This window comes from Podarcis melisellensis (assembly GCF_964234715.1).
Source record: "Podarcis melisellensis genome assembly, chromosome: 7".
NCBI classification, from domain to species: Eukaryota; Metazoa; Chordata; class Lepidosauria; order Squamata; family Lacertidae; genus Podarcis; species Podarcis melisellensis.
The window spans coordinates 44,818,273-44,841,703 of NC_138539.1; the positions used below are offsets into that span (position 1 = coordinate 44,818,273).

Genomic DNA, 23,431 nt, shown 5'->3' on the forward strand with positions numbered 1-23,431 from the left:
AAGCGCCGGTCCCTTATTCCAAGGGGAAATGCTGCTATTCCTCCTCCTCCTCCTCCGCTGAGACGAACGCTGAGCTCCTCCCTCCCGTCTCCGCCGTTGCCTCCCTCCTGCGTGTCCGCGTTCTCTGTCTCTGTCTCTTTTTTCCTCTCTCTCCTTTCCCTACCCATTCCCTGTTACACTAAATCCAGGGAAGCGGGGGATACTAGGATGCGGCGGCGGCGGCTGCTGCTGCCTGGGTCCTCGTTGCTTTTACGTGCTTCCCTGACCCTGTTCTTTTATAGAGAGGGTAGGGTGGATATTGCAAATCTATTCTTTGGGTACAAAGGAAACCCCCCCTCCGACTATTTAAAGTGCTTTAAATGTGTACAGCAGATGAGGACTCAAAATTCCCTTGCAAGAAACTGTCCCAGTCCTAAATTCACTTTCAGCTTTGAAAATAAGTCCCAATTAAGTTCAGTTGAATTTAGTTTCAAATAGAGAGGATGGAAGCCTTAAAATGGTTGTTGCTTTTATTTATTTATTTAAACTGATGCAAAATATTGTATAAAGGACAGGTCCAAAAAGAAAGCACACATGATAACCCTAGTGGTTAGATGAACTTATCTATGATGCATGTGTGTGAATGTGCCTGGCATTAGCAGCCACATGGAAAAGGATGCTGGAGGCAAAGCTCTCCGACGAAGAGCAACAGAATTTGTTGCTATATTCACCTCTTTCTTTTTATCTGGTTTCTACATTTACCATTCTTCTGACAAGCTGAAAACCAGCAGGTGGGGAGGATGTGAGTCATTGAAATTAATGTGCATTGCAAACTTAGATCCGTAAATTTCATTTGGTCTCCTCTTTACGAGTATGACCAGCACTGGAAACAACCCATTGCAATGGATTGCTTTAAAGTCATTTCTGCATCCGGTAAATTTTTACACACACACCCCAATTCCCCCCTCCCAACTTGCCCCATATTTTGCCCAGCCAAAGGTGGCAACCCTCATGTCAGTGCATGCTAAAATGTCAAGGAATGGTCCCCAAAGGCATGTTTGAGTTAAAAGTGGGTCCTGGGTCTGTTGATACTGGCAGCTTTCCAGGGTTGTGGGCATTCCCAGGCTTACCTGGAGATGCCAGGGATTGAACCCAGGACCTTCTGTGTTGCAAATGTACTGAGCTACAGCCCCAATTTAGCAAAGAAACATTTGCTGCAATTCTGTACATGCTAACTTGGCACCAAGTTCCATTGAATCTAGTGGGCAGTGCTTCTAATGTACAGGATTACATAAATCCTAGACATTTGTCTAAACTTCAAAAGTCAATTTAACTAATAGCTATCATAATTTCTTGACCCCACAGATTTCATAATTGCATATTGTGTGACCAAGTGTCCAAATCTTGCTATCATTAGGCAATGAGGTAATAGGACCTGCAAGCTCTGCACTAAGTTGCCTGCTACTCTCAGATGCCGAGGAGCAAGGTGGGTCATTGCCTTAGTTAAAGGACGATGCAGCTGCCCATCAGGTCAGCTTCTGGACAGAGAATAGAAGATGCACACCATCTTGCACATCTCTTCTGCCAACAAAATGCCACAGAATAGACATATTTCCCACTGTGGGGAGACTTGGCTCTCAACATGACAGATATTAAAGCATTTTACTTTCAATGCTTTTGTAAGCCAGGGAAGGATCACCTCCAGAAGAATCCTGCCATCAGTACTGGGTTGTATAAACAACTGTATCCATTATAACTGGATACGCAGAAGCATACTTGTACTAAGTTTCCAGGGCAGCTAAATGTCAATGTAATGCTATTTTGTAATATTAAAATGAGAAAAAAGTTTCTCATGACCTCAGGATTAGCATTACTCTGGGGAAGGCCTTTGAGATGTGTTTAGAAAAAGGCAACAGTGGATGTACTATTTGTCTTTGACCTCTTTAGACCAGTTCTGTCAAGCCTCTTACGTCCTACACACACTGCCCAACATCAATCAATCAATCAATCAATCAATCGCTGTATTTGACTAAAAGCCATTACAAATCCAATTACAAAAGCAGCAAATCCAATAAAACCTGTTAAGAAAGATCCAGAAATAAGCAACCATTTACAATAAATGAAATTAATGAATCCCCTGCACAATCTAGTGTTGTCTTTTATGTGACTAGCATAAATACTTTTAGTGGCTTTTGCGAATAAAGCTGCTTTATATGTGACAAGTGGGTCACAGTCATATAATAGCCAACATATTTTCACTTCTGGGTTCTGTCCCTGCAGCGGTGCAAACATCTGTTCCAAAAATCTTTCTGGGGTTTTGATAGAGCTGAGCTGACAATGGAGTATGTATGTAATGGGGAAGATCTAACTTCACCTGCCCCACAAATACAGAATCTTAAATGCATTGGAACTTTCCTGTATCTTCCATCTAAGACTGATGTGGGCATTGTTTGAAAGTGTAGAATTGTAAAAGCAGTTCTCAGGGAGGCAAAGGGAGGCCTTTTGCTGTTGAAGAGGGTTTTGGTTTTACTTACAATACCAAAATTTGTGAAGGTGGCTGCAGTAGCTGAATCGTTAACAAGACCACCATACCATTTCCAAACAAATGCTCTTCTAAAATGTGTTGGGGAGGGGGGATTATTGGGCTGTCCTTGTTTTTATTTCTGTTATGTATTTTGCATTTTTATACTGTGATTTTATGTTGTGAACCGCCCTGAGACCTACGGTTATAGGGCGGTACACAATAATAATAAAAAATGCAGGTCATCTGAAAGGTTGGTCAAAGGGTATTTTTAAAAAAACACACAAAGAATTTTCAATAGTTCTTAATACCCTATCAGGAACATCATAATAGTTTTAAAAAGCACACATTACACTTCTGCTACATTCATTGGATGGCTGCATTTGATTGTACTTGCCAATGTCTTATTTGAAAATTGATCAGATTTTATATGGACAGGTAAATACAATGCATACTTTAAATATCTTTTCTATAGACCAGCCTCTCAGCATGTTACACTCATTCACTTTTGTGAGAATGATGGATTTTGAACTAGAATGTAATTTTTAAAGCTGGACAAAGACAAAAGCTGGACAAAAAAACCCTACACAAACACAGGGACAAGATCAGATTTGTTTATTATCCCTCTTACTTTTGCATGGAACGAGCTTTTCCATAGGCCACTATGAGAGCTTCACACAGCAAGTCTCTCACTACAACATAATGAAGGGATCTAAAAGAAGAAATCTGAAAACAAAAGATGACCATTCTAAAATTTTACCACCCTTCTAAGTCCATTAATCCAATAAATCTGTCAGTGAATGAACTGTTTTTTAATACTGACCTTAGTGAAATGATACAATTTAGTTACACTTCGGTACACTCCAAGAATGAAATCAACAATACATGAATAGAGAGGCAAGTCTCTCCTCAACTTCCATATAAGATCTTGTAGACATGTTCATTGTTACAGGACTCTAGATTTCTTACACATATGCATCACCAAGGATTTGTGTTCTATTGGGTTTTTTGTTTATGTGGTCATATCAACTGCATCAAATTGTATTACATGAGAGGCTACGTTACATACACATGCTGAGACTAAATATGTTTTCTGAATCACACCTAAAGAATCTTGTGCAAAGATGTAAATTTACTATCATCTCAAGTTTATGCATTTAGGATACAACTGTACAGAAGCTGCTTCTGCTGTGCATCCTTACTAATTTTGTGTAATTTAGACTTGTTTATATTTTTCCCCAAAGCTGCCTCCATGTGAGAATCATACTAAGGTGCCTTCTGTTCAAGTATTGTTCAAGAAACAAAGACCAAATATTTTTGCTATAATCCAGTAGCAAGTTTCTTCTTTCAGCATTTAACATAATGGCCTGCATATTTAAGAATCAAATTACAGGAAAAGAGGTTTTTTTTTATTGTGTAAAAATCATATAAAATGTTTTAGGCTGTTCTTAGTGATTAATATAAATTTTGTATATCGAATATTAAAGTTTTTGTAAAAATAGTAAACTTTTGATATGAAATCAATGTTGAATATAGTTATGAAACATAATGTGAGCCTCCCTTTAACCATACACTATTAAAATTAAAGTCTGTGCATAAACCATACGCACAAAAAGTTTTAAACTTTTTCCTCCATCAGGTATACCACTATGTAAAAGTGTAAGGGGAAGGAAAGAGTATCAATCACTCTTTCCCATTTTAATGTTGTACTTTAGTTTAGTCTGAAATTGTGACATTAAATAAATTAAATATTTCATCACACCATATTCTTAACTCAGCTGCACTGACCTGAAAAATTCATGTCAGATTAAAAGGAAAATTACTTTCCATTGTCAGAGAGCCATGTAGTTGACAGTCCCAGTGACCTAACGTGGGCTTGTCCTAAAAACACACCAAAGCACCAATGCACGTTCCCTGAAGTTTCATTTATGGCATTCTGAGTTGACCATAACTTCTGTTGCTTTTGGCAGCTGACATTTGATCACTGCACTTAATGTAAGATGCAAAAAAGATGTTTCAGTTCAACTCAAAGTGCTATTCATTGCAAGATGTTGGTGGACTCCCATAATCACTCGGATACAGAGACACCTTTTTCCCATGATTTTGAACATGATCTTCACTCATCTTCTCCAAAGCTTCAATCTATAAAACAGAAAGACACATAGTAGTCAGAAACAGACTATATTTAAATGTACTGCAATTCTGCTTGGCATGATACCAATTTGCTGAACTTGTACTGCCTTTGTCTTCACCTTTTATTGTTGTCAAATTACTGATCAGCTCATGTTTAAACAATTGTGAGTTCATACAAAAAGCCTGTTATTGAGCTTTGCTGATTTTATTTTCTTCCTGTTTCACCAGCATTACCATCCTCAACATTTTTTCCCTTGCAGAAGCAAAACAGATTGACACACCATATGCAGGATAGTCTCACCTGGTAACATCTTTTGTGCTGGGGAAAATGAACAAGGCATAATGGGAAATGCAGATAACAGCACCATCAGCTCAGCCCACGCACAATTATGTTCTAAGAACAAGGAGTTAGTTGGGATTTTCATACATAGTTTAGTGAAAATACTGCTTCTGTTGAACCATTCCCAGTGGTTCCTATACAAGCATATTCAATGGAAATATTACCTGCATGTTTAACTAAGAGCCAAATTAAAGTCAAAACCACAGACCCATGTTAGTGAAAACGAAGTCCACAGAAACCAAGCAACTGCAGACAACTAATTCCTTTGAGCCTCAGAGGACCTTTGGTCTCGAGTTTCCCCAAACAGCAGCAGTCTATGCCATATGGCAATCCACTACTGAAACTGCTCTGAAAAGCAGTTTGTGTACACCTGACTATTAGCTTAGGTCTTCGCTGAAATGTAATGTCAGTCTATGGTTTTGGTGGTTGCAATTACACTGTTTTGCTGATATGCTGTTTGGTGTATAATTTATGTATATTCTACAGTTTCATTGTTACCACTCTAGAATTGCTAACTGCAGTGAAAATCACAATACAATTGTTTAAAATAAATGTTTATTGTCTAAGTTACAAATAATTCATTAATTTTAGAGTTTTAACAAGCCTGTTTTCAATTTGAAAAATTCTCTTAAAGTTGACATTGAACGCCAAACCCAAATATACTATTTTTGCAGTTCACTACTCTAACTCACAATACTAAAAAAAAAAGGGGGGGATCCAGTAGGCTTTTTATCTGAGTTCTGATTTTATTGTTTTAATTCCTTTTAGTCTCATTGTATTGAGCCTTCTCCATAGCACTTAGATTTGACTGTAATTAAGCAGTACATATAATGTCTAAAATAAGTAGCAAAATGAGTATAGCTAATACAAGAACAATTTTCCTAAGAAAACACACACAGCAGAAAGCATTATATTGTCAGATCAAGTTAGGTCTGGTTAATTATTTGTGCCCCAAGACTCAGGATTTTCAGGACTATGATAAAAACTGGTTTTCTGAAAACCCTACATTTGCTCACTTTATTGGGCAGGTTAAAGATTTGTCTCTTGTAGAAACCAAGGGTTTTACTAAAATGGTACATGAATAAGTTTCATGAATAGTACTCACACATATATTCCTAGGGGGAATGCTTCATATTTAGACAGAAAGGCTGGGTCACACAAAGACAAGCGGCATGTCCAAATGTATGAATAACAATGCAAAAAAATTGGGCTCAACTGTGCCTTCATAATGCAGATCTCTCTGCACATTCTAAGAGCTGCTCTGAGTGCAGCCTAGTGAATAAGATCATATTTATACTCCCCCTCCCCCACACACTCCAAGGTGAGGCGAACTTACCTCAGCTAAGAAGTTCACTTCATTGTCAGCTGCTAAGTTTAAACCTGAGACAGCATTGAAGAGCTCTCTTTCACCGAGTGTTTCAGATACACCATTCTTCTGGAAGAACTTTCATTAAAAGCAAAGGTAAGTTTAACCACTGAATTCATAAAAGCATTCCCCCCCCCCCTTTCTTTCTCTCTTTCTTTAGTCTAGCAGTTGTTTGAGGTAGCTATTATTTGTGGACATTTGGACTTGCAATAAGATTTTCCTAAGCTTTCTAGCCTGCATTTCTCCCACACAAATACAGGCATGTTTTATAAGCCTGTGTTGTCTTATTTTCGAAGGGGAGTGGAGTCTCCAGATCAAGGACAGGGCCTTGAATAAAGTATTTTGATAACCTATTAAAAAGACAGCTGTTTTTTTTGTTTTTGTTTTTTGTATTACAAGCAACTAAGAGACCAAAAATCAATTACAATTTAAGATGTTCTCAACTCTTCCTTGAATGTCCCTGAATATAATTCTCTCTCTTCCTCATTAAAATTAAACCTACATTTTCAGAATGAAGTGATAAATATTTTGAGAAAACTTCCATATACATTTTAAGATATATGCACTTCAACAGATACAAATACAAAATAACAAGATTGTCAGACGCTTTACCTGTGAAACATTCCTGCAATCTCTAAACAAGAACTGGAGTCCATGTGGGTGAGTGGGCTCCACAGACTGACTGACATCAATTAACCAGACCTATAATATAAATAAGATGAGTATTTCAGATATTTGCAAATGGGACCATCTCTAGTTATTTTTCTCCATGCAGAATCTGCTTACCTTTCCCCCTTGCCACAGCATGTTGTATTCACTTAGGTCAGCATGAACTAAACTGCACTCTTTATACAACTGTTGCATCATCTAGAAACAAGCAGCAAGTTATTAATGGGAATGCTCTCCATGCCACTAAATTATTATTCAGTATTACCACTAAAGACTGATTAAAAATTGACAGTGTATGCATGAGTACATACATGCTGGATACAGAAAGCAACCATATGAAAGAACTTTTGCTTATTTTTCAGAAACAAAATATTACCAAGTTAAATTACAGATAATATTTGGCATGCTCACTTTAGTTAGCTTATCTGAACAGTGCAGAAGTGCAATTGCATATGACTGATAGGCATGTTTTTAAAATGCCCTAATTACTCTTGCTTCTACTAAAAGTATTTAGCCATGACTTTTTATAGTACACTTACTACACTAAGAAAGACTGTCAATCTCGGGAGTGTTAAATATAATCCAAGTATTGTGGGACTCTAGGAAATACTGTTGTAAAGATAATTGATGGTTTCACAGAACCAACACTTTCAGTGGTCCTGTATTCAAATTTTTGTTCAAGCTACTTGTAGTAATCTTTGACTCCAATACAGTTCTGACTAAAAAGACAATATAATTAAAGTACATAGTAAAACCACATTAACACATCCATAATAAATAAGCCTATTAAAAGAGCATAACAGTTAAAACAACCATCAAATAAAGTATTTCAAGATCAGGGAAATGCTTGTTGAAACAGGTGCATCTTTAAGAGCAGGTGGAATGCCAATACTGATGGGGCCTCCCATGTTCCACAACACTGGTGCCCCTAATGAAAATGCCAGACTCCATATTACAAGCCAATAATCAGGCCATGGAAAAACTAATGGGCTTCATTTGATGATCTTAACAACCTTACCAGACAGCGGAGGGACCCTACATGCACATTTATATAAATTCAATAAGTAAATAAATAAATATTCATCAATTATCTGTTATTGAAAGGAACTCTTGCCAATAGTTTCAAGACAAGACAATTGTATTGATCTTACATGAAGAACTTGATAGTAAGCCTTCTTCATATCTTCGCTACTGAGTTTTACTTCTTTTAGTTTAGGAGCTGGAACTTGATCCTGGCCAATGAAGGACATAACTAAGACATGCTTTTTAAGGGTAACCACTTCTGGACAAGGAATGCCAGCTGCCTGCATTCTGTGAAGAAGAAAAAAGCATTAGAGCATAGGTATTTACAGCTAGTCAAAACTCACCAACATGCCTACACTGTCATACCTGTTTTCACTCAATTACACTTACTGGCTCTTTATAAAAGCATACAACAGGGTCGTGAATCTTCTCAGCTGAGCAGGCAAGATCCTTAAGCTCACCCACCTTTGGTGGGTCACTTTGACAGGTGGATGGGGCTGCCCACCTGTCAATCACCTGACATCAGGTCACCCATTTCTCCTTTGCAGTACAGCTTGAATTCAATAGAGCCAGTGTGGTGTAGTGGTTAAGAGCGGTAGTCTCGTAATCTGGTGAACCGGGTTCGCGTCTCCGCTCCTCCACATGCAGCTGCTGGGTGACCTTGGACTAGTCACACTTCTCTGAAGTCTCTCAGCCCCACTCACCTCAGAGTGATTGTTGTGGGGGAGGAAGGGAAAGGAGAATGTGAGCCGCTCTGAGACTCCTGAAGGGGAGTGAAAGGCGGGATATCAAATCCAAACTCTTCTTCTTCTTCCATCAGTTAAAAGACATTTTAACTGATTCAATTGGAGCTTGAAGTCACTGCCAATCAAGCAAATCCTGTTTGATTCCGCATTGTGAGGCTCTTATCAATCCTCTGCACCCATGTCTTTTCCTGCCCCACACCTAACATCATATACAACATACAAGGTGGATTGGGGGCCAAATTAGACACATTTATACCAGCCTGAATTAGACTTGTGGGCTGCAGATTCCTCATTACTGCCATATAACATTTTAATAACAGCTTTAAATGTATTAACTAATGGGTTGTACTCAATTATGATTTATGTTGGTTTTTTTATTTTTAACCATTTTGTATAGCTTTGTATTTTATTGTATACACCAACTGGACAGGCACTATATAGTTTTAAATAAATTAAGATTTAAAGCAAAACCGTTACGTGTACAGTATAGCAAATAATAATTGTAAAAAATGTAAAATATTTTATACATAAAGAAACATGGTTCAAGACACGTAGTCAATGTTGAAGGGAGATTTTACTTGGTTTTCAACAAGATGCTACAGCTTATTCATTTCCATACCTTTTTAAGCAACTACATTTCCATACCTTTTTAAGTTGTGCATTTCTTTCTCAGCCCACATTCGGATTATCTTTCGTGGATTCAGTTTGCTGAAACGATCTCTGAACCTATAATCATCTTTGATATATTTATCACGATTCTTAAATTCATTCAGAGTTGTTTTAAACACCTTTATGGCACATTCTGAAGGTATGGGGCTAGCATCCTCACCCAAACTTTAAGAGGAGAAAAAAAGAAGTTTTAGTTACATGCCTACAAACCAATTTTAAAGAAACTTCAACCAGTAAAACAGATGATAAGATAGATAAGGCAAAAGACGAGAACATATTTGGAAAATTATTTCATTGCATTGTATCTCAATGTCAGCTTTGAAACATTTGACCATTGAACTAGTCATTTTATAATGATGTATATTTTACATTACTAGATTTAAATACAGTGGTGCCCCGCAAGATGAATGCCTCGCAAGACGGAAAACCCGCTAGACGAAAGGGTTTTCCGTTTTGGAGGTGCTTCGCAAAACGAATTTCCTATGGGCTTGCTTTGCAAGACGAAAATGTCTTGTGAGCTCCTGCGGGGGTTTTTTCCTCCCCCCCTTTTTCCCAAGCCGCTAAGCCACTTATCAGCTGATCCGCTAAGCCGCTTATCAGCTGATCCGCTAAGCCGCTGATCCGCTAAGCCGCTAAACAGCTGATCCGCTAAGCCCGCTAAGAGCGCTAATCCGCTAAGCTGCTAATGGGCTTGCTTTGCAAGACAAAAAAACCGCAAGACGAAGAGACTCGCGGAACTTTTCGTCTTGTGAGGCACCACTGTAGTAGATTTAACTTAAGGTTTCAGTATAGCCTATAATATTATTTATTTTAAGGAAGGGGGACAAGTGTTATGCTGCATACTTCCACCGCAACAATTTTATAAAATCTAAGGTAACGAACAGTATACAAGTATTCCAAATACTATGTTGCTCTGCAGTTGCTCTCAGTTTTACACAATACAAGTATCATAACCATATTTTTAAAAATACCTTCCTCCATATGCATGAAACACCACTGACTCTTTTCCTGTACTTATGCATCCAGTGATGGTCTCCAGCATTCCAGAATTGACCATCTTATACAAAAGTAAGCGTGTTTTAGGATCTACTGCTTTCTCCTGCACAAGAAGAGTGGGGAAGATAAACTTTTATTATGCTGTATGTTTAGTGCAGATGACAAAACGTTCCTCTGATTAATCTACAAGTGCTATGAACTTTAGCTTGATCAGGTGTTTAAATTTTAAAACTATCCTCTATATATTTTTCTGTATCAATTACTTCAGTTATGGCATAAAACAACCTACTCAGCAGGCGCAACTCTCAAATAATGTTCTGCTATGACTCCAGAAAAGTCTTAACTTTTCCAGTATTCAGATATCAAGTTTATTCTAAATAATACAGCCCTGCTAAACTATGCAATTTTCATTTTGTCTGAGTCACCAAAACGTACAGCAGTAGAATGTTCCTTCTTCTCATGGAGCCTGGCGCTTCTACGTTCCTCGGAGTATGCATGCTGCTTTAAGGCATTGAAGACATGATTGGACAATTTTAGGTCCATACCAATTCCATCACCAACTTGAAATTCAGGTGCAAACTGTGAAGACAGGTGGAATTCAGTGAATGACATGGAATTTTCTGTGTGTCTGAAAAAGTTGCTGATAGGGGAGACCTACACCTGCAGTGCGCCCATTACTTACTACAGCAAAAATAACTTTCCCCCATATTATCATAACAATCTAAAGAGAAGACCTATGGGAGAGAGACTCGCTCCAGGCCAGTTTGGGAGCTTTAAGACAGAGCAGAAATTTGAACCCAGATCTCTCAAGTTCAAGCTTAGCACTTTATCCACTAAAGCACACTGCAGATGACACTAACGCAGATAATAAATTTTATTTTTCTTGACAGAGGCCATGACAAATACAAACTACAACAAATCAATATAGTTATAAGAAAGAATAAAAATATGGGGCAACTATACTATGAACTTCTAGTACAGGGTTCGGCTAGATGACACTCATGGTCTATTCCAACTCTACAATTCTATGATCCTATGAAATCCTTCTACGAAAGTATTTAACCAGAGACATTAGGGGGGCATTCCAGGTTATAGGATACCGTGCTCCCTTCTGGATCTGGATCTCTGACACACGCTTCAGAAGCTAAGAGATCATGGCCTAGTTTACATGCCGTGCTAAATTATGGCTTGTTTAGATGAAGTGTGGCTTGCTGAACCATGGTTTGTTGGCCACCCAGTGCTGGATACTCACCAAGCTACAGAGGCATGAGGTAAGAGCAGCTAGAAAACAAATTTAGCTTGGGAGAAAACAAGCCATGACTTGTTTCTTCAACATGCTATGAATTACCTCACAGATGGGCAAACTATGGTTACAACAAACCAGGGCTTAGTGTTATGTGCAAATAGAGCCATATAATTGTTTTTAAACAGGTGCATAGAACAAGTTTAAATACTGACATAGATACTATCATGACATTTGTATCAAGTACAGGGTTATCATGGGAAGTGAAGCAGTATATATCAAGAGTCAACAAGTGTTTTGCAAGTAGTCACGGACCAACCTTGGAACGTCAAGCATAAACTTAGGACAGAACTTACATTTTCCATTCGAGCAGTATTCTTTCTTCCACACACAACCTCATCATGCTTGGTAGTAATATCTTTTCCTTTTCCTATAAAGCCTTTTTTTGGAGTAGTAGTGGGCTTATCTATGAATAATAAAAATATTGCACTCAAAATACACTTCCAAGACTAGTAAATGTATGCAACCTTTTTAGCCACATCCTACAAAGCATTCTAGGGCATGAGTTACATTGATGCGATCACTATATATATAGATATAGATAGAGATAGAGTTATATCATATGGTTCCCTACACAAACTACCTGATCCTTTCCATTTCTTTTGGCTGTTATTTCTTTGCAGCTATAGTGAACAAAAAGGTTTTAGTTCTTAGGGAAGCTTGAGAAAATCTGACACTTTCATATCCCAAAAAGGGGGCTCATTTAGTAAAGATTTTTGTGACATGTGTTGCTAATACTTCATATTTAATCTACTTACTTTATCAAACCTTTATTAGGCATTATGGAAATAAAACCTTAAAAGAGAAAATAACATATAAAAGCCTTGAAATATATATAAAAAAGGCAGCAGTTTGCTAAGTACATATATATATATACATATAGAGTCAGTGGTTTTCCTTGCTAACCTGCTCCTTGGAGGACTGCTGCCAAAAACTCGGCTACCCCCGCCGTTACCCTTTGGTCAACGTCGGATAGGTAGAATCCCACACATTCACCTTGCTGCGGTTCCAGACCACCCAAAAGAGGGGACAGCACGCGTTGACGGAGCGTACTGTACAATGGGCAATGAAGGAGGATATGCTCTACAGTGTCCGGGACATTCATAGAGCATCTGCAGAGTCTCTTGTTTCTAGGAATGTTTTGATATCTTCCCCTGACAAATGCTGAGGGAAAAACATTCAAGCGGGCCAGCATAAAAGCCCTACGTTGGGCTGGGATTATTAGTTTAGTGACGTAATTGGCTCTGCTATCTAAGATATTTAATTCGTAGAATATGGGGGAGCAAATTTTGTTTACAGCTGCCATAATATTTTGTCTCTCGACATCCTTTAGTCTAGTTAGGATATTATGGGAAATATATTGCTCATTAGAATTGTACAGGGACTCCAGCTCGACGCCTAAAGATTCAATCTTTTTTTCGAGGTGCTGATACCATCTTGATTTATAGGAGTCTTTGAGCAAATCAGCGAGCAGACTTGATGGAGGGCAGCGGAAGTGGCAGCGTAACCAATACTTTATTGAGGTGGACCATGCCCAATATTCCATTGTGTGTATGCCTATTTCTGCACACATTGTTTCATATTTGATCATAGCTGGGAGTCCAAGAATACGTCTCAGAAAGCTAGAGTGAATCTTTTTTAAATCATTGTTATATGCTTGGACCCATAGCGGGATTCCATAGAATATCTGGGATTGCACTTTTGTTTGAAATATCTGATTTGCCGCAGGAATAAATTGATTACCTTTCTGATAATGAAAACGGGCAACTGCTGATGAGATGCACTTTGCCTGTTTTATGGCATTTGTGCGATGGGTTGCCCACCCTAAATTGCTCTGGAATAAGATTCCCAGATACCTATAGATTTTCACTTGTTGGATTTCTTGCCCTCTTATTTTCCATTTCTCTAATTTCCAACCATTCGAGAAGACCAAAATTTTTGTCTTCTCATAGTTTATAGAGAGTTTGTTACATTCGCAATAGAGGATCAGTGAAGATATAAGACGTTTTAGACCCAAGCTCGTTAAGGATAGTAGGACAGCATCGTCTGCGTATAGTAAGAGAGGAACTGGTTTCTGATTAAGTTTAGGGGCATGTGATTCTATTTTTTGAAGGTAATCTGGCAAGTCTGATAAAAATAAATTAAATAGAAAGGGGGCAAGAATGCACCCTTGTTTTACCCCTTTCGAGATTGGGATGTCTGATGAAAGGTGACCTTTGATGTTGAGTTTGACTTGACAGGTATTGGAAGAGTGTAGATTTTGCATTAGAATCAATAGGCGCTGATCAATTTTTAATTCTGCGAGTTTCCTCCACAACTTTGGGCGGTCAATTGAGTCGAATGCACCACGAAAATCTACAAAAGCAGCGTATATCTTAGATTGCCTTTGGGATCTGTATTTTTCAACCAGATGCATAAGAATAAGACAGTGGTCTAGTGTAGAGCAACCTTTGGAGAAACCTATTTGTTCTTTCCCTGGTAAATTTAGATTTTTCATCCAGGTAAGGAGTTTAGATAAGAGGTGCTTAGCGTAGATTTTCCCTATCACTGATAGAAGGCTTATCGGTCTATAATTCCTTGGTTCTTTTGGGTCGCCATTTTTAAAGATTGGAATAATTATTGATCTTAGCCATATCTCAGGTATGATCCCATATTTATCTATAAGCGTAAACAGTTGGGCTAAGGGTTCTGCCCACCAATCTATATAGGTCTTAAATAATTCTATTGGTAGACCGTCTGGCCCAGGAGATTTCCCCGATTTGAAATTTTTAACTATCTCTCTAATTTCCTCTTCCTCTACCCTTGGCCACTCCTGGAGTTTAATAATTTTATTTTTAGTGGTTTCATTTCCTTTAAGTTCACTATGTAGATTGTTAAATACAGATGTAAAGTATTGGGACCATTTGGATTCTGCAATTGGTGGTAGAGTTAGTTGATTTTCGGCTTTCAATCCTCCATACACTAAGTTCCAGAACGCTTTGTTGTTTTTACTCTGAATTGAGTCAAATAATTGTAGCCATTTTTGGGTTGCGTATTTCTGTTTCTTTTCGGCCAGAATGTAATGATATTTTCTTTTTTCATCAAGATAAGAGGGCTCTAGTTTAGTGCGATTATTTTTAAATGTTAGGCGCAGTTTTCTTTTTAGCTGGAAACATTCATCATCAAACCAAGGGCTAGCGGTATGTTTAAGTACCCAAACTTTAGGTGGAGTACTAAGCTCTACAAACATTTGGAAGATTTCATTATAAATTTTCGGAATATCACTGTAGGAATTAGTGATCTTTAAGTTGGATAATACTTGTTTTCTCAAGTTGGCTGTAAGTTTTTGCCCCACTGCTACACTCATTTCCTGGGACCATTTTAATTGGGTCATTTGTTTGTATTGAGAAGGTTCTATGGTATTGTACTTAGTGATTTTGGTTTCGTCCTTTAAGTTAATAGACAACGATAATGGCTGATGGTCGCTTTCAGTGCGCGTTCCAATTTTGAAGTCCATGATCAAGTTTATAATATTATAAGGGACAAGAATATAGTCGATGACGCTGCATCCTCGGGGGGAGAAGTATGTAAACTCCCCGCTTCTATCGCCTTTTGTTGAACCATTTACAATCTGCAAATTAAAGTTGTTACATAATTCAAGTAGGCGTAAGCCTTCGTTGTTAACAACCCTGTCTCTGGAGAATCGTCCTATTTTCAGGGCATGTGCGATATCATTATCAGTATTCCAATTTAGTTTGCTACATAGTTGTTCATTGTTGGTTCCTACTCTGGCATTAAAATCACCTGCTATTATCAGTGAGGCATTTGGGTATTTATCGGTCAAGTTTTCTATATAAGAGGTTAGTTGTGACCAGTTTTCACTGCTGCTGTTATTTTTGGTTGGGGGGATATAGACATTTACAAGTAGCAAAGAATCTTTGTTTTGGGTTAAAAGTAGAGCTTGTGCAAGTGGTAAGCATTCTTCTAGTTGCTTGATTTCAAACCCTAAGTTGTCTTTGATCATACAACAGAACCCTGCTTTCGGCCGGCCCTTCGTGTTTGTTTTCGATGCGGGTTTCGTATAGGAGGTGAATCCGTTGATTTTGATATCTCTAGTTGACCATGTTTCTTGTAGAAGTATTAATTCAAAATCTTTAAAGAAGTTAATTAGGTCTGGGTCTCCGCCTTTGTTTCCCCACCCTGCGATATTCCAGGACAGCAAGCGTAGGGTCCGTTTTTGAGTTGGTGGCTGGTTGACAGCATTTAGTCATTCTAGTTCTGTTATTAAGTCTAGCGAGGGATTTTGTCTTGTGCAGATACAGCCATTTGTCGCTGCTTTCGGTGGGGAACATGGTGGTGGATCTCTTAGATTTTTTTTTAAAGTGCGGGAAATTAAAGTTTCCTCCCTTTCTTGATTTTCTTCCTTAACTGTTCCTTGTTCCTGAGAAATTTCTGTGGCTGGTGGGCTGTTATGGACAGTTGGACTGTTTTCAGTCTCTACTTCCATTTCTTTGGCCTCATTTGGTGTTGAGCTCAGTGTGTCAGGTCTGTTGGAGGTCATCTTTTGTTCGGCAATGTTAAGGTCCTTTGTAGTACTTAAAGTAGGGGTACCTATTTCGTTTGGAGCTAATATTTGATATCTCAGCCAGGAATTTGTGGTTTCATTACTGGAGTTTTTCCTTGCCATTTCATATTCTAAAGGCGGCTGGATTTGAAGCTCTGCATCTATACATTTGAAAGTTCCATTAGTAGCTCTCTTTTTGACTATGCATTTTGGGGAAAAAGCTGGTAAGTGTAAGGTTTGATTGTGTGTTGTTTCTACTGCATTTTGTTGACCCTGTTGGTGAATTTCGGTCAATCTGGCCTGTAGTTTCGTCAATTTACTGAGTATGTTTATTTGTTCTTTATCTGGTAGCTTGGTAAAGTTACTCAGCAGATCTTCTTCTTCTGGGACTGTCCAGTCTATTGTGTCAAGGGCGAGGTTGTTATTTGATGCTACAGTCGCATGGTTTGGGAGCTTGGATTTTTCTTGTGTGGTTTTCCGGGTAGCTGGCTGCGGTTTCTCCCATCTACTGGGTTCTTCCACGGGAGTAGGGCAGATATCGGCTTCTGGTGGAATGGCCTTGTTCATCTTGTTCTGTCTTTTAGATGCAATCAGTGGTCTGGGTGATATATCTTCAAAGTGTCGGCGCGGGATAATTCCTTTCTGGGCTAAATGAGCCTTTTCCCTTAAGAGTTTGGTTGGAATTCTATGGCTACCAAATCTTAGTAGTACTTTTTTGGAATATCCATCGTTAGTAAGCCTCTTGACTGCTTTTAAGTCAATGCTTCCACCCTCAAGGCTAAGGAGCAGATTTAGATGATGTCTGGCCCAGAAAGGTGACTCCCAATAAGGTAGGGGCCCTCTATATGGAAAAATGTGGAGAACAATCTCACATGGCCTCAGTATCAGGTTGATTGAGTGAGGGGGGCTTCCTCTGGTTTTTGGCTGGTTTAGAGGCATAAATTTGTATTTGTTCTGTTTATCTCCAGGGCTTGTTAAGGATGGCAAAAGGGGAGTGAGTTGCCTCCTTTCATCTCGGTTGTCCAGCTTCTTGGAGATGTTTTGTAATTGTTCAAAGATTTTTTGAACTGTTTGAGCAGTCAGTAGGCAGCATTCCTCTAGCAGCTCCACCTTTCTATCAATTTGCGCTTGTGCCTCTGTTATGGGAGTAGTAGCCTTGTCCTCATTTATTCCTTGGGATATCTCTTCAATTGTCTTTTCATGCGAAGAGTTGAGGAAGGTTTTGGGAGGAGATACGTGCTGTTTTTGAGGTAGCAGGTAATTATCTAGATTACTCTGTTTGAAACCAGAGGACTCTGTGTCGGTTTCTGTATCAAGAGACCTGAGTCTTTTGGCTCTTCTCATTGCTAGATTCTTCTTAAGTCGATGAAATCAGACTTCTAAGTAAAGTGATAAAGTGCTAAGGTTCTCAGGTCGCAATCTCGTTCAATTCTCATTCAGTCCAGGCTGGGCTGCTGCGAGGAGTTTAAAACTGGAGCCAATTATAGCACTCCTTTGAAGTACCCCCCCCCTTCTTCCCAGTTTGTTAAAACAACTGAGATGTTTAGGGGTTTAGGGGTCCACGAAGTTAGAAGTGGTGGGAGAAATTTGTGGTTTTATGAGTTTGTAGTTTTTAGGGTTAAAAGCCGATTAAAAGTCCTTAAGAATCCTTGGAATAAGTTTATCACAAGGAGTCGACGAGAAACTGGGAGGGAGTGCCTTAATGCCCGGAAGGGAATGTCTGAGAGCCTTCGTTAAAGCTTCATTAGCTTCTTTAAGTCCCGGCACCGAGGAGGATAAGATAAAATGTTCAAAAGCACAGCGAAATGGTGAAAGGAAATAAAATCCAAAAGGGGAAGGAGAGCCAGCAACATTTAGTTAAAAGATCTCTTTGAGCTCCGATAAGAGCGTCTTACCTCGGCGCCATCTTGAAGGTAGGATCAACATAACTAGAAAATGCATGAACTACGGACAAAGTTATTGGAAGGCTGCAGCTTCCCATTCCTGAATCTGTCTCCCAGACAATCTTTGCACAAGAGAAGTACACATAACTGCTTTACTCACATTCCTTCCTTTTCTTCTCCTCCCTATACCCTATTCTAAATTTTTAGAACTCAAGCTACAGTTTAGCAGGGATTTGCCTTTTTCTATTGAAAGCACTCCCATGTGCTCTATTAAACATTATAATATTTAAAAGATAACAGCATATTATGTAATTCACAGCGTGATCTTCATTAAGCAGTTGCCAATGGCCTCACAAAACACTTTTTCAGGATCCTACAATATGAAAAATTTTGCTTATAGAAATGGTACATTTTATAAGTTTTTAATCCAAATGGTACCTGCTCTATAAGGATCATGACGAGTATCCTGCCAATCAACCTCATCTTCAGAGCTGTCACTGTCTTCAAAAGGATGTACCTTGCGGTAGTTCTCAAAAGATATGGACACTTGAGAAATAGAAACAAAAATGTATACGAGTTAACAGTTGTTAGGAGGGCCAATGAGAAACAGAAAGATTCACCCTAACAAAGAAATCATGACTCATGACAGTAACCTTTGCTATCTCCGTTGAACTTCTTTTCTTCACGTCGAAGCTGTGCATCAAACTCTCTATCAAATTCCATTTGCAGCATTTGTGCCAGCATCAAGTCACTGGAAGTATCAATATTCTCCCCACTAATAAATGATCCTTCAACAGCCCTGGATATCAGAGACCAAAAGAGAACACTTAGCGGGACAATTCAGCTCTTGGTACTCCAACTAAGAATACAGTACATTTTTAGCTGCCATATAATATACATTGCAGAGGAGGAAGTTGATTTCTTTGTGTAATTAAAAAGGAAGGAGGTGGCTATGCAATTTCTTCATTTTAAAGGAGCCTGGCAGGACACTAAATAATTTCCACACAGTATACAACATGGAGTGTGGTAATTCCACTCCCTTCCTTCTGAATACAGCTCACTTTAAACAAGGAAGCAATTCAGACTCTTTCAGGCACCTTGTGTAAGATGAGTCATTTCACTAGGCACCGACTTTTTTCCTCTCTCAAACCTGAAGAGAAAGCTATGGCAGCAGCAGGTAGGAAGGGTCGTAACTACCCCAACGAAAAGACTTTGTCAAGCCCCAATACTGACTTTAGCTATTGCTACAATAGTTTCCCAAAAATCGCACTCACCATCTGACTCTATGCATATGTACTCAGAAGTTCTACTTATGTAATATATACTTCCAAGTACAGGTGTGAAGAATTGCATCTGTTAAAAAAAATAAATACAGGATCCCACTAACAATTAACTAAGTCTGTAATAAGCATTCATAATGTAAGGATATTCAACTTACGATACCACTTCAGGAAAAGAAGAATTTTCTTCTTCTAACTGTAGCTCTTTAGCTAGCTGTTCACTCATGACATCAGCAAAGGAACATGATATTGTGGTGTTTTTAGGAGTTCCCCATGGACACTGCAACAAAAATAGATATCTTTTTGGCTATGGATAAGACAGATAATTTTTCTTTGCATAAAATCCTGATGTCACATTTCTTTGTATAGATACATGGAAATACACTGTGTAAAATGAATCCAGTCTTGTGAAGTCACAGAAGTGAGTCTTACTACTTTTTATTTATAGACTGAACAATGCCTTTAAAAAGTATACATAAAAATATATCAGCATTTAAAATATGAGAGCTGTTTAAATATTTGCCTCTATAATTCACTCAATTTCTGTTTCAGATCTGAAATTGTCACTTTCTCCACTTAAATAACTGAACATGTCCAGGATAAGACAGTCTCCCCCTTTTTCACTGATCATTGCCAACAGTGTTAGAAACCGAGATATGAAAACTAGGAACTAAATGACGCCTTAAATCTAGGTTATGGGCACAACAATGGGATGGCTAGACACACTTTTTATAACAAGAATACAAAGCTGAAAATGAATGAACTGCAGCTAAAATATCATGTTCATTTTTCACATGGTCTACTCTAGTCCTTCCCCTGCCCACACCTTAATATCCTTAAGAGGGTCTCTTCTCCTGTCTTCAGAGAGTAACTGGAAGTGGGGAGGCAGAAAAAGGTCCCCCTTTCCTTCCATTCTGCAGTTTTAATCTGAAATCTCAGGCGCAGTACTGTGCCTAGAGCTCAGAAACTGTTCATGCTAATGAATTCCCTGTCGCAAAATGTGCTTAGAACAATCAGAGTTTCAAACACTGAGTGCCATCTATGAATCATCCTACAAAATACCTACTGATAAAAATCAGAAGGGTTTGATTAGCTGACGAATATGTGTCCACACTGATCAAAGATCCACATGACAGAGAACAAATGCTTTTTACCATGCCAACTTTATTGATAAAGGACCAAAGGTCTGGCTTACAAAGAACTCTTCTCTCAGAAATTCATGTTACATAACACTAAGGCTGATCTTGCTGTTCTGAACTAGATTGCAGCCTATCTGCTCCAGCTTACATTAGTGAGGTCACTGAGAGTTAGGAATTATTAAGAATTTGTAAAACAGCTGTTACTTTAAACGTTACAGCAGCACACCCATAAATCTAATTTATGAATGATGGATCAGTTAATGGTCCCTCTCAATGAATACCAGGTTTCAGAGCACTACAAATGAGTTACTTGGCTCTGAGCCCAGCACCATATCCATCTGTAGCCTCTTATCAGAAGACTGACAAACAGGCAAGCTTATCTGAGCGTAGACTCAAAATTGCTTAAATTAAGTTATTACTCCCGAACATTACATTCTAACCTTGTTTTTGGAGGGTTTACAACCAGGTCATTGAAACAATGAGAACCCTATACCTATTTGCCTCTATGCTGGCAAAGAGTATTAATATTTACTTTGCTCGCTCAGCTATGTCCCACCTAACATCTTTCTGCCACATAGCCTCTGGTGGCTATGAAATGGCTGTTCCCTCACCAGCCCCCAACTCTATCCTCACAGAAACCCTTGGACCCTTTACTCGTCTCTGCCAGCACAAGGTTGGCCTTTTGAATTAGAGGAACCCCGTGGGGCAGGCAAGGGATGCGGGTGGAGCTGTGGGTTAAACCACAGAGCCTAGGACTTGCTGATCAGAGGATCGGCATTTCGAATCCCCGCAACGGGGTGAGCTCCCGTTCCTCGGTCCCTGCTCCTGCCAACCTAGCAGTTCGAAAGCATGTCAAGTGCAAGTAGATCAATAGGTACCGCTCCAGCGGGAAGGTAAACGGCGTTTCCATGCACTGCTCTGGTTCGCCAGAAGCGGCTTAGTCATGACGGCCACATGAGCTAGAAGCTGTACGCTGGCTCCCTCGGCCAATAAAGTGAGATGAGCGCCGCAACCCCAGAGTCTGCCACGACCCCAGGGGTCCCTTTACCTTTTTGTGGGGCAGGCGGTGAAAATGAAAGGAGCCAGCGGCGGGGTCACTTCGGCCAATAAAACCCGCGCCCCCCCTTCCCGTCCCAACCAGTGTGGCGGGAGAGGAGGCAAAGCCAAGGCCTCCTTCTCTGGAGGCCTGGCGCCTCGTTTACACCCGCAGAAGGACGAGGCGGGCAGAATTACACGAAGCGAGTGGGCTGTACCACTTCAGGTTCCGCGAGGGGAGACAGCGTCGTTTTTCTTAACAGTCACAACATTCCCTGAGAGAAAACCAAGAGTGTGTGTGAGAGAGAGAGGCGGGGGGGGAGAGATATTTCATTTTGTTTCCTCTCAGGGAATTACGCGACGAGGCCTCCGCTCTACCCGCTTATCAATGGGGGGATCCTCCCCACCGCCGCCGCCCTTCAATGCCTGAAGCGACGACGGCGCCCACCCCGCCACCTCAGGCCTCCCCCGCAGGCTCTCGTTCTGGGGGCGGCTGGATCTAGACCAGGCCTGAAGAAATTCCTCGGACACGGCCGCCGCCGGCCTTCCCCGCCTCACCTTGGTTTGGGGCCAAGCTGGACTCGCGCTCGCCTCAGGAGCGGGGACGACAGCAGCGATTGCGCCGGGCTCCATGTTAGGCGTGCAAAGGAACGGAGATGGACGCCGAGAGAAGGAAGAGCAGCAACAGGGTAAGAGGGCGCCTGGCAGAAATAAAACTTCTTCCGGCTTCTTCTCCGCTCGCCTCAACTCCTCCCGCCCCTTCGCCGTCGGCGCTGGCTGCCTATTGGTTCGCCGAGTGCACGTCCCGGTGACGTCACTTCCTTTGGAATCTCCCCTGCCCTGAGAGGCTTTTGTGTTGCTGTTGGCCGCTTCGCTTCCTCTTTTGTCGTACGGATAAAAATCACTCCATCCCTTTCATTCGTTTATGGCACTGTTTTCTCACAATGCCGTGAAAATAAACCACTTTTCAAAGAACTACCGTAAATTAGCGCTGGAACCTACGCTTTTGAATAAATGGGAACACGAATGGCTCCTCAGCGATGACCTTTAAATCCATCTTCTCTTTCAGATGAGAAATGCCTGTCATTTGGGATTCGGCACCCCCACGACTCGGGTTTCTTTTTCAATCACAGTCTGCAGCTCTGGGGTTCACCATTGGGAAGCATCATAACTAAGACTTGCCCTTGTCCACTTCCTATAGATTTTTTAAAAAGTGTGCATGGAAAGGTGCAGAAATACTTGTGCCCAAGTTCAAGAGTGAGCCCCACTCACCTCACAGAGTGTTTGTTGTTGGGGAGGAAGGGAAAGGAGAATGTTAGCCGCTTTGAGACTCCTGAAGGGGAGTGAAAGGCGGGATATCAAATCCAAAAGGCAGTAAAAAGTGGGGGAGAAGTTGAGATCAGAGACCACACAGCACAGAAATAGGACAGCTCACAGCTGTGGACAGGAAACAGTAGTGTTTTTCCGTCCTGTTTATTGAACACTTATCCTGTCCTACACTTTCCAGTGCATTTAGTTGTCTTTTCCTTATTACAAATAAGTCTGATCTTCTGAGAAAACAGGTGTGAATCCCTAGCAAAAGACCCTTACTGAATGTACTGTATATGGACATTTGCGAATCAATCACGCAAGTACACAGAATTAGAACCTACTTACCCATTTGTAAGGCAGCACCCCATCTGGAAGATATGTGGAGCACTTTGCAGTTTTCATTGTATTTTTTTAAAAAAGAAATAGCCTAATTGTTGATTGCTAAATTATTGTTAACGTCAGTTTATTCGGGGTTATTTAAATAAATATATGGTA

General features: G+C 39.9%; 1 protein-coding gene across 1 annotated transcript; it reads right to left on the reverse strand.

Moving 5' to 3' along the window:
* Positions 1–3,100: 3,100 nt before the first annotated feature.
* Positions 3,101–22,386, reverse strand: RIOK3 (RIO kinase 3). Its single transcript, XM_081918368.1, has 13 exons — positions 22,184–22,386; positions 19,610–19,731; positions 18,825–18,970; positions 18,610–18,717; positions 12,042–12,151; positions 10,878–11,021; positions 10,418–10,545; positions 9,423–9,611; positions 8,160–8,319; positions 7,126–7,206; positions 6,952–7,041; positions 6,310–6,417; positions 3,101–4,642 (listed from the first exon to the last, which is right to left on the reverse strand). The coding sequence occupies exons 1-13, from the start codon at positions 22,256–22,258 to the stop codon at positions 4,535–4,537; spliced, it is 1,569 nt and encodes a 522-aa protein (XP_081774494.1). The 5' UTR covers positions 22,259–22,386; the 3' UTR covers positions 3,101–4,534.
* Between the last annotated feature and the right edge of the window lie 1,045 nt (positions 22,387–23,431).